At 34.5% G+C, this 11212-nt stretch overlaps 1 protein-coding gene across 2 annotated transcripts; it reads right to left on the bottom strand.

The window, feature by feature from the left end:
- Window positions 1-723: 723 nt before the first annotated feature.
- Window positions 724-10895, bottom strand: LOC110111171 (chaperone protein dnaJ A6). 2 transcript variants are annotated; one of them, XM_020842931.2, is made up of 8 exons: window positions 10708-10895; window positions 9878-10037; window positions 9544-9709; window positions 9223-9361; window positions 2787-2920; window positions 2577-2719; window positions 1401-1599; window positions 724-1324 (listed from the first exon to the last, which is right to left on the bottom strand). In XM_020842931.2, exons 2-8 carry the CDS (start codon window positions 10025-10027, stop codon window positions 1005-1007), a joined length of 1251 nt encoding a protein of 416 aa, XP_020698590.1. In that variant the 5' UTR covers window positions 10028-10037; window positions 10708-10895; the 3' UTR covers window positions 724-1004. The 2 variants fall into 2 exon arrangements, with proteins under 2 accessions (XP_020698590.1, XP_020698589.1); XM_020842930.2 differs by having other exon boundaries at window positions 9878-10032; window positions 10708-10894.
- Window positions 10896-11212: the final 317 nt, after the last annotated feature.

The raw sequence follows: 11212 nt of genomic DNA, 5'->3' as shown, positions 1-11212 counted from the left end.
CATATAACCTCCTTTCATTAACTCCTGAGATTGTTGTCATTTTTTATTTATATCTTTTGTTTTCATTTTTTTAAATATTTTAATTTATTTTTAGACAATTTTTTTTTTGTTTTAAAAGCAAATAAAATTATTTCTACAATACTCAAAATCTTAAAAGTATTTTTAATTTATTTCATTTTTTAAATATAAATCACCAGGATAACCTATTACCTCCGGCCATTGATTGCCATTCTGCCACCATCACTATCTTATGCAATATTCAATAAAAATAAAATAATATTACATTTTATATATCAAATATATCTTGATGGAATATTAAAAAAAAAAAAACATATTTGCAGAGGGAATGCTAACACGTGAAAATAAAAATAAAAAAGAAAGCAACGCGTTAACGCTTTGTTTGGGACAACTTTCTTACTACTTAAAATAACTTTTTAATATAAAATTTTAAATTTGTATACTAGAAAGTTATTTTAAGAAGCAATAAAACAACTGTTCCAAACGAAGCCTAAGACTTTATTTGGAATAGCTTTCTTACTATTTTATAAAAACAACTTTTCAGCAGAAAAATTTCTTGAAATAAAAATTTTTGTACATAAAAACTGTTTTAAAAAACAATAAAAAAATTATCAGAAACAAAATCTAAGATATAAACAAAAAAAATAAAAAAAAACTTTCAACTAATGTTTCTAATAAAGAACACAAGCCTAACAACGCAGAAGGAACACAATCAAAAAATTTGAAGGTATAGACAAAAAGTTACAAAATGAACCATCCAGCACACAAACTACAATTGTACCATATAAACCAAAAAAAAAACACAAAACATGAACCAAGGAAGCATTTGCATAAGGAGACTCTTCACCGTCCGTCGTTATAGATAATACTGAATGATTCTAATAGACCTTATATCAAATATACTCATAAAACAGAACAAGATAAAACACTTATATCCACTGCTGCAACCAGTAAAAGTTATTACAGTACATCTCAAAAGACCAACCTTATTGCTGGGCACACTGTACCCGCGGCCCGGCCTCCTCATCCTCCTCATACGCCTCTTGCTGCTGCTGCTGCTGCTTTCGTCTCATCTCATCTTCAATATTGACATCATAAATGGTGGTTTCCTCGCATTCATCGAGCTCCATGTCAGTCATCCGCGTGCTTGTTCTGGGCGGAAGAATTGCCTCCAGATGCCTGCACTGATCAGGAGAAAGAACTCCTGAATCAGGAAATTCCACATTGAATTTGATGTACAGTCGACCCTTCATGAATGGCCTCTGGTGATGAGGCATCCCCTCGTCATTGATGGCTTTGGATTGACCTGATCAGAGGATTAACGTAAGAACTGATTCAAATTATCAAGATAGAAATATAACTGGGAGAACAAGAAATCTTACCAGGTTTGATAACTTCGCCCGGGTTTGATTTGATAAGAAGTTGTCTGCCATCAAGATGTGTTAAAGCAAACTGGAAGCCGCAGAGGGACTCGATCAGCGAGAGTGTATGCTCTACATACAGATCATCATACTTTCGCTTGAACTTTGGGTGCTCTTTAAGTTGCAAAACAAAGACGATGTCTCCTGTAACTGTATCAGGCTGCAGACAACAATATATAATTATACCAATGTCATACATGATGGATTTACAAACCTTTTGAAATATTTGATGTTAGATAGATTTCAATGGAAAAATAGAAAGGTTCAGGTAAAAACGCAGTCTCATTACAAAATTTAGGATAAAAGGGCCCTTAGCAGAACAGCATGTACTGATACACGCAGGCAAGCCAAGGAGGTTATAGCAGCAAAGATGTACCAAATTCATGAAGGGAGGGCTCCCTTGTGGTATTTTTGTTTGCAACTCGAAACTCACTCAATAATCCCTTGACTTTTAGTATATCCCATATCAAAACTGATTTGCTTAGGATTTGTTTGAAACGGCTTTCTTACTGCTTTTTAAAGCGGCTTTTTAGTACAAAAATTTAATTTTTGCACTAAAAGGCCGCTTTAAGAAGCAAAAAGAAAGATGTCCCAAACAAAGCCTTAGACTTGGATGGCTAGCTTAAAATTAATTAGATTTAACTCGAGATCTACTCAAAAGTAGATTTCTATGTTTTCAAAAATGTATACACATACACATGTATATATTCATAATTAGATTTAATTTGACATATATATATATATATATATATATATATATAATCTTTGAATAAATAAATTTATATATAGCTACGTACATACACATTAATATATATGCAACCAATAAAAATAAAAAAAAATGCTTAAATAAATATATCAAAATATGTTTCATATAAATTTAAAATTCTTGGCTTTAATCAACTAAAAATCGATCACTTTCAACTCAACTACAGCCTAAATTAATTTTAAACTGAATTTTTTTATTCCTAATTGAGCTTTTGCTCACTAGAACTCCACTTGGTATCGCACAAGAGGGGAAAAGAAGACATTCAAATAGCATATTTTCTAAAAAAAAATTGAGTAAGTTATTGCATGTAAGAACAAACCCAAAAAGAGAACTGAAACTGCCCAAGAAAAGAAAGAGAAAATTAGACTCACAGCTTCATCAGCCTCTCCTTGGAATACAATCTTTTGACCATGCTGCATTCCCTTCTCAACATGCACCTCTAATACCTTCTTCTCCTGAGTGACTTTGTTCCCTTTACATTGTGGGCATTTGTCTTTATCACTTATAACCTCACCTGAAAAATAATATGTTTAGTGGAGAGATCAAAGTCACAGCAAGCGTAGTGTTAAACAGCAAAATACCTGTGCCTCTGCATTCAGTACAAACATGCTGCATTTGTTGGATCATTCCTGGCCCAATCTGTCTAGTTATAACTTTCATACCAGTGCCTTGGCATCCATAGCATCTCCCTGATGCCCCACTCTTAGATCCTTTGCTGAAATAGTTTAAGAAAAGCAAGAAAAAAAGAGATAAAAACCAAAGAATAATCAATATCTTATTAAATTATGCATTCAAGAATTGAAATAAATAAAAGTGTATTAAAGTTGACATAAACTGCATAAGTAGGATTATGGTTATCATCAGGATATCGCATCATGCCTCACCTCCAGAATTATCAAATCAAACCCAAAGCAAACAAAAAAAAAAAGGCAGGAACTTCAAGAAAAACAAGTCCCACAAATCCTCATTAAACTTGTTAAGATATTATAATTTCAATCTCCGCATTGCCATCAGTACAAGAAACCTAGTGAAGTTCCATATCCAATTGAATCTCATATACAACTAGATTTAAACAGCAAACAGATATGCTTAGTGATGCAGGCGCGTAATGGTTTAAGGCTAATAATGATGGGTGATGAAACGCAGGCTTACCTGGTATAAGCATGGCAACAAATAGTGGAGTAATAATAACAAAAAATTTGTTGTTAAAAAGGATGCTACAGGAAAGGATTATTTGCGTTCAAAAAAACATTGGAAGTAATAAAATGCAATACAAAGATAAGCTCCTGATACAATATCAAATTAAATAGAGATATAACACATTTCAAGAAACATAAAAGTATACATCTATAATACTCAAAGTGAGTATCCATTAACCCATCATAAAACCAACCCAAAAATACCAGCAGCTCTTGCAGCTGCAAGATTCCTTCTAAAAGAAAGGCTATCAGCACTCTGGCTTCTTCCTTTCAAATGTGTTGGTTTGCGTAAGCTATTTCACGTCATGGAATGCTAGTAGATAATGTCCGAGTCAGCATTTTTTCTAGTATCTGTACAACAACAACAACAACAACATCAAGCCTTTATCCCACTACGTGAGGTCGGCTACATGAATCCTTTTTCTCCACTGTGTCCTATTAAAGGTCAAATTCTCGTTTAAATCTAATAATGAAAGGTCATTCCTAATATTTTCTAACCAAGTCTTTTTAGGTCTGCCTCTACCTTTCTTAACATAAGTCAAATCTAATACCTCTACTCTCCTAACCGGGTCATTGGAAGGCCGCCGTTTTATATGACTAAACCATCTAAGGCGACTCTCTCTAATCTTATCTTCTACTAGAGCTACTCCAACCTTTTCACGTATATGCTCATTTCGTATCCTATTTAAGGGTAAAACCACTCTTCCATCTGAGCATCCTCATCTCTGCCACACTTAACTTAGTATTATGCTTCTTTTTTAATGACCAACATTCAGCACCATAAAGCAATGCAGGCCTCACTACCATCTTATAGAATTTGCCTTAAGTTTGAGGGGTTCTTTTCTATCACACAACAAGCTCGATACATTCCTCCACTTCAACCATCCAACTTGAATTCTACTGATAATATCCCCATCTATTTCACCATCACTCTGAACAATAGATCCAAGGTATCGAAAACATGTACTCTTATTAATGACTTGATCGCCCAAAATCACAATCCCCTCACTAGGTCTATTACCACTAAAATTACACTCCATATATTCCGTTTTAGATCTACTCAAGCGAAAACCTTTAGTCTCTAATGTTGACCTCCATAATTCAAGTTTACTTTCAACTCCATCTCTAGTCTTATCAACAAGAAGAATATCATCAGCAAAAAGCATACACCAAGGTACATCCTCTTGCAAATGTCTAGTGAGAACATCCATGACTAAAGCAAAAAAATATGGGCTTAAGGCTGATCCTTGATGTAACCCAACCGAAATAAGAAAATACTTGGTCAAACCACCTTGTGTTTGAACACAAGTAATAGCTCCTGCATACATATCTTTAATGATTTGAATATAAGCATTATTTACTCCTTTCTTTTCAAGAACTCTCCATAGCACTTCTCTTGAAACTTTATCATATGCTTTTTCTAAATCATATGAATGGAAAATTCATTGAGGATAAATAAGTCCAAGAGCCTAAAATATTGCATCTATTTTTATTTGATTGCCAAGAGTCAAAGAACTTTTGCATGATTCTTAGTCAAGTCAAAATACATTAAGCGTGCAGAGAAAGAAAGCACAAGACTTGGGAACTCCATCCTTTAACAAACTTATTGATGCTGTGGTCACCTAGATTGAAAACTAGGATGAACTCAACCAATCTAGAAGTGCAACTGGTGCAACCAATTGTAAGGACGAGACTAAATACTTTGTTCATCTTCACTATTTCAACAATTGTTGACCTTATTGATGATGACTACGGAGTTTGTCATTGGAATTTAGCACATTTTTTATTTGGTCTTCTTAGAAGTTTTATTTATGTTTTCTGTCCTCATGGCAGCAAAGTCATTGTTATGCTGTTTGATTTCATTTTCATCTTACTGTCTCCTTTTTTTTTTGTAAATATGTGATCAAATTGTTCTAGTTTACTATCTTCATTACTCCTTGTAGCCAAATTTTTTATTATTATTTTAGTAAATGTTTCACTTTTTCCCTTAAATGGTATTTCGTTGTGATTACTACTTGCAAATTATATTGATTATCACTAAAACTTCTGCATATTAATGATTATCATAAATATGCATTTTAAAAATAAAAAATTGATAGCCACCATCTGCAATAAGAACCTATGTTCCATTGCTTGTGCGTGATAGCAATTCTGCACAATGCATTTTGGACCAATTCTTATAAAAAAAACTAGATAGGCCTAAGACTGGGTCGTAAATATAGTGAAAAATAGCAAATAAAAAACTCTGTAAAAAATACATCATCAAATTTCATTACTCATTCATGTGTTCATACTTGACTTGAAAAACATGGTAGCCTCACCTCTCTTCAAGCTTCCGAAACTTGACAACTTCATGGTAGCTTGACATTAATAAGCATGGATGCAAATTAAGTTCAATCGTTTCAAAAATTGCCAAGGCTTGCAAAGGAATTGATAAATGTGAAAAATTGCCAATAAGGGTTTGCAAAGGGATTGATAAATGTGACGTGCCTTATTCCAGATGCATTTGTGTTGGGTAACAATCATATCTAAATAAGAGAAACCTAACTATTTCTCAAAAAGTCCCACCACAAGAAGAAATGTTCAGGTCATAATATGTTTGACAATAATTACAAGGCAAGTTATGTTGGTAAAGTCCCTTGAAGAATGACCAAACATGTTGAAGCACACTATCTAAAAATCAAACAAGGAAAATGTTAAGGTTTGAGCATCTTCACAATGTTTGAATAATCTACTCTGGTTAGTCTTTCTCTAGAGTTTCCTTAAAAAATGGGCTCAATTCATTTAAATTCATAAATTTTTGTTAAGTTAACAGGGGATAAGAATTACTCAGGCCAACCTAATATTTTGATGAAAAGGCTATCACTATGGATAGATATCATAGAGTCAAATATAGCAGCAGAGAAACTCAAGGAATGAAGCATAGAAGTGTATTGCGAACAAACTTGAAAAATAAAGCATATAAACTAAAATTCTAACATGTTGGTTTCACTCTTCACTCGTAGCTTCATTCAAAAACTGAGCGGCAAAACAACTTCATATGTATTTTAGCTTGTTATCCCAAAACTGCCAATGAGTAGGAGGCCATATTCCTCCCCCAAGGAGAAGGCAAGAGTTCAAACACCCTCAAGGCTTTCGCTGCTGGTTGGAATTGAGCAGTAGTCCTTTTGCTAGGCACCATTATATCACAAGGGTAAACTTTCATTTTGCTCAAAGGAGATTCTTGTGATCAAGCTCCCCTATGCCCATACACTCCAAGGCAAGCCTTCATTCAACCCAATGAAAATTGTCCTCCATACCTTCAGAGGCGTACACCCAATAAAAACTGTCTACCAAAGATTATCCATTGGAGACAAATCTTATGTAGTATTTATCAAAGATGTAAGAGACACCACGTAATCATAATGTAAACACAAAGAAAGCTAGAAATTGTACTTTTTGTTTCAGTCTGATAGGAAGGCGATGCAGAGCTTGTAAATTTCCTTGGTTGAATTTACAATTTCAGCAAAACAGAAATTGATAACAGCTAAACGAAGAAAAATAACACTCAAGAACACTTTTGATTGGATTATATATGAAAGGAAAGAAAAGATACAATTGGATCTTCAATTGGAGAGGAAGATTCGGCTCTGCCAAATCTCTAGACGCCACTAGAGCCCAAAGAACTCTAAAAATACTATAATTTCAGCAAACAAGACATACCACTAACACTAGGAAAATCTCCTACTTAAAGAAAACAATAAACAACAAATACCCAAACAGCCCTTCGCCAATTCCCTCCCAAATCTTCCCTATTTCCGTAAATATTTCCCCTCCAAATCAGCCTCTAAATCTACCCTCTTCAATTAGGCAACATCTCCAAATTAATCCCCTCTAAATCAGCTCTCAAATCATCCCTCTTTAATTAAAAAATATTTCCTAATTAATTCCCTCTAAATCAGTCCCCAAATATGCTATCTTCAATTCGAAAGCATCTTCTAATTAATTCCGTTTGATTAAGAACCTTCCTAAACAATTCCCTTTTGATTAAGGAACTTCTTAATTCCCTCACATTCAAATCAGCTGGTCCATCACAGTCATAGACAGAGAAACTCCATATAGGCATTCAATATTCTTAGTCAACTACTCAAAGAGTTGGCATTGATTTGATTCAACATGAAGACAAACTTTCATAGTAATCTCAACTATAAAAAATAGGGCATGTCTAGTGAGATTAACGTGGCATCCACAATCAATCTGACCTAATGCTCAGACAGCCCTAGCTATAAAGGATTTTAAAAACTACATATAACAATCCATTCTCAATGGCATAATATATGCACAAAAACACATTTACAAAGATGAGGGCTAGGCTAAAGCCTTATAACAAATGCTAGAAAAAATAAAATTTCAAGAGAAAATAAAGCACGATAGGGATGTAAATTCGAGTTGGCGGGTTGGATTCGAGTTTAGCCTGAAGTTGGCCCAACCAAAATCTACTTGAATGGGCCCCAACCCTTATTTGAAATCTTTGACTAGAACTTGACCTAAATCAAATTGTCTAATTTGTTTATAATATGGATCATAAAATTTTTTGGATTAACACAACCCACTTAATCCAAATATAACATGTCTATTGTAACAATGTGTTTCTAGCTATTCAAACCCCAAACCTAAATAGTAATCAGGTCAATTTCAAGTTGATTTTGAGTTAAATGGGTCAACATAAAGTCAACTCAAATAATAATTAGGTCAAAAATTCAGACCCAAACCTGACCAGAATAATAATTGGATCAACTCATACCCAAATTTTTTGAGGCAAGTTCTCGTGTCGAGTCATTTATTGACATTGTAATGTATAATAACTTTTTAATGTTATAATATATTATCCAATATTCTGAAAGTGAATAGCAACAATAGCGACATCAAGCCTTTATCCCACTACGTGGGGTCGGCCACAAGAATACTTTTTCTCCATTGTACCCGATTAAGAGCAGATTCTCATTTAAATTTAAAAAAGAAAGGTCATTTCTAATATTTTTTAACCAAGTATTTTGTAAGTCTACCTCTACATTTCTTAACATAAGCCAAACCTAATACATCTACTCTCTTAATCGGTCATCAGAAGGCCGTCATTTTATGTGACCAAACCATCTAAGACGACTCTCTCTAATTTTATCTTCCACTACAGCTACTCCAACCTTTCATATATATGCTCATTTCGTATCTTGTCTCTAAGAGTAAAGTCACTCATCCACTTGAGCATCCTCATCTCTGCAACACTTACCTTAATATTATGCTTCTCTTTTAATGGCCAACATTATGCACCATAAAGCATTCCAGGTCTCACCACCATCTTATAAAATTTTCCCTTAAGTTTGAGGGAGCCTTTTCTCTCACATAACAAGCCCTGCACTTCAACCATCCAACTTGAATTCTACTAATAATTTCCTCATCTATTTCACCATCACTCTGAACAATAGACCCAAGATATCTAAAATGTGTACTCTTATTAATGACTTGATCGCCCAAAGTCACAATCCCCCACTATATCTATTAATACTAAAATTACACTCAATATATTCGGTTTTAGGTCTACTCAAACAAAAACCTTTAGAATCTAAGGTTGGCCTCTATAATTCCAATTTACATTCAACTTTCTCTCTAGTTTTATCAACAAGAAAAATATCATCAGCAAAAAGCATACACTAGGGTACAACCTCTTGCAGTGAATCACAAAATCAAAATAAATTTAAATAAGAATTGTACATCATAATAAACTTCTTTCAACCTCACTACAATATTTTCACTTATTTGTATAATTGGATAGAAGACATACCCTTTACATTTTGGACATAGCCTATTTCTTGAAAGTGATAGCTTCTTAGATGTTCCATTATAAAGGTCCTCCAAAGAAACCTTGAGGGTATGAACAACATCCTCACCATGCTTCTGCCTACGCCCTCTCGAGCTCCCACCTGAAAAAGAAAATATAGCATTAAACTTAAATCACAAATATGTAGCTCAAACCCAAGACCTTACAGATACAACCATCTCTTTTAACCAATGGATCACAAGTCCTTTCATAATAAAAAAAGACTCCAAACTAACCAAAATTATTCATGCAAGAAATTATTCAGTCAAAAGACATTGCTCTCACCACCAAAACCACCACCGCCGAAAAACTGTTCAAATATATCAAAAGGATTGTGAGCACCAGCACCACCTCCCATTCCCTCTTTAAGAGCATCTTCCCCATACTGATCATAGATATCCCTCTTCTCAGGATCACTGAGCACTTCATATGCCTGAGCCAACTCCTTGAACTATTCAAAATTACAATTATAAGCAGTCAGGAAACAGCTTCTAAATAAATTAGACTCATTCAAAACAAATTAACAGACGTTTCAATAAAACTAAACGCAAGAAATCCAAGTGTTTCACTTTAGCATCAACAGAGGTAACAAGAACGAGTTAATGAGTAAAACAGAAACCTTTTCAGGGTCACCGCCCTTGTCTGGGTGGTTCTTTATGGCAGCCTTCTTGTATGCCTTCTTCAATTCATCCTGACCTGCATTTTTTGTGACCCCAAGGACCTCATAGTACCTGGTATTGTTACTCTTCCTTGGAGCACGTCCAAACATGATTCCTGTTCTAAAAAAACTTTATTTATTTTTCTGATCAATCCTGTGCCCTAAGTATCAATTAATAAACTAATCATTACAGCAAATCTACAAAAATTTCCCCTAACCACCAGGAACACCACAATTAAAAAAAAAAGAAAGAAATTTAAGGTTGCCAACCTAGGAAACTAGATATTACTAACTCTTGAAACCTAAATCCTGAATCTATTATCAACTCATAAGTAGCAAAGGAGAACAGTGATGCGGCTTAAACCTTCAATTACTATGAAACAGGGTTACCGATCTAAAGGACAAGAAAATAAGGCCTCTCCAACCAGCACTCCCTCCTGCACTAACTCTTCAAACCTGGATCCTAAATCGCTGATCAATTTATAAGAAGAGTACAAAGACAGCCCATAAGAAATAGGAGAACCGATCTCAAGGGCAGCCAAATGAAAATATACCTACGAATCCCCTCCAAGCAGTCCTTCGACCTGCACTAACTTTTCAAACCCTATAAATCCGATATCACCTACGAAATTACAGCAACCTAAGCAGAACAAAGACACCTCAAATCTCAATACCCCAGTTCACAAGAAAATTGAAAACTTGAAGCAACTTTCATATAACAAATAACAAGAACAATCACAAATCGACAGAAAAGTATGCAAAAGTTGATGCAGAAAACAAAAAAAAATTACCAGGGAAGAGATCAACACAGATAAAAGAGGAAAATCGATCTTCTAGTTACAGAACTTAGATTGGAAGAGAAATGTGAGGGGAGGTGGAGGCAGATCTACGGATTTAATGAAACGAGGCCGCCAATATGGAGGCCAAGAGAGGAAATTTCATAGGTCTCGGTAGTCTTTTTATCTTTGCGTGCGTCTACGCTTGTTTGCCGATTTTCCACTATGTAGCGAATTGCGTATTGAGTATTAGGCCGCTCTCCTTCCTTGTTTGTAGTTTGGTGAGGTGGCCTCACATATGCGCGTGTATTTTGGGCCTTTAATTTTTTCTATATATATATATATATATATATATATTAGAGCTTCTCCAACCGTTCGGCAAACCAGCTAATGGAGTCCTTGAAACGTCCCAACGGATTGCCATTTTCTCCGGCATTTGTTTGCGGATGAATGGTATAACGTCAATATTGTCGTATTATTCATCCGTCACACATATATATATTATATATATATATTATAA

Source organism: Dendrobium catenatum, unplaced genomic scaffold, assembly GCF_001605985.2.
Source record: "Dendrobium catenatum unplaced genomic scaffold, ASM160598v2 fragScaff_scaffold_1557, whole genome shotgun sequence".
Lineage (NCBI taxonomy): Eukaryota > Viridiplantae > Streptophyta > Magnoliopsida > Asparagales > Orchidaceae > Dendrobium > Dendrobium catenatum.
The sequence above is the reverse complement of the archived record's forward strand: the minus strand, read 5'-3'. Positions and strand labels throughout refer to the sequence as shown.

What these genes read in the sequence shown, in the direction of transcription:
- LOC110111171 (XM_020842931.2), bottom strand. Translation starts at nt 10,027, where the DNA reads ATGTTTGGACGTGCTCCAAGGAAGAGTAACAATACCAGGTACTATGAG. An exon ending in CTATGTCCAAAATGTAAAGG is followed by an intron (nt 2,921 to 9,222) that starts GTATGTCTTCTA and finishes AAACTATTTCAG; the next exon opens with CAAAGGATCTAAGAGTGGGG. An exon ending in GGGCGAAGTTATCAAACCTG is followed by an intron (nt 1,325 to 1,400) that starts GTAAGATTTCTT and finishes TCCTCTGATCAG; the next exon opens with GTCAATCCAAAGCCATCAAT.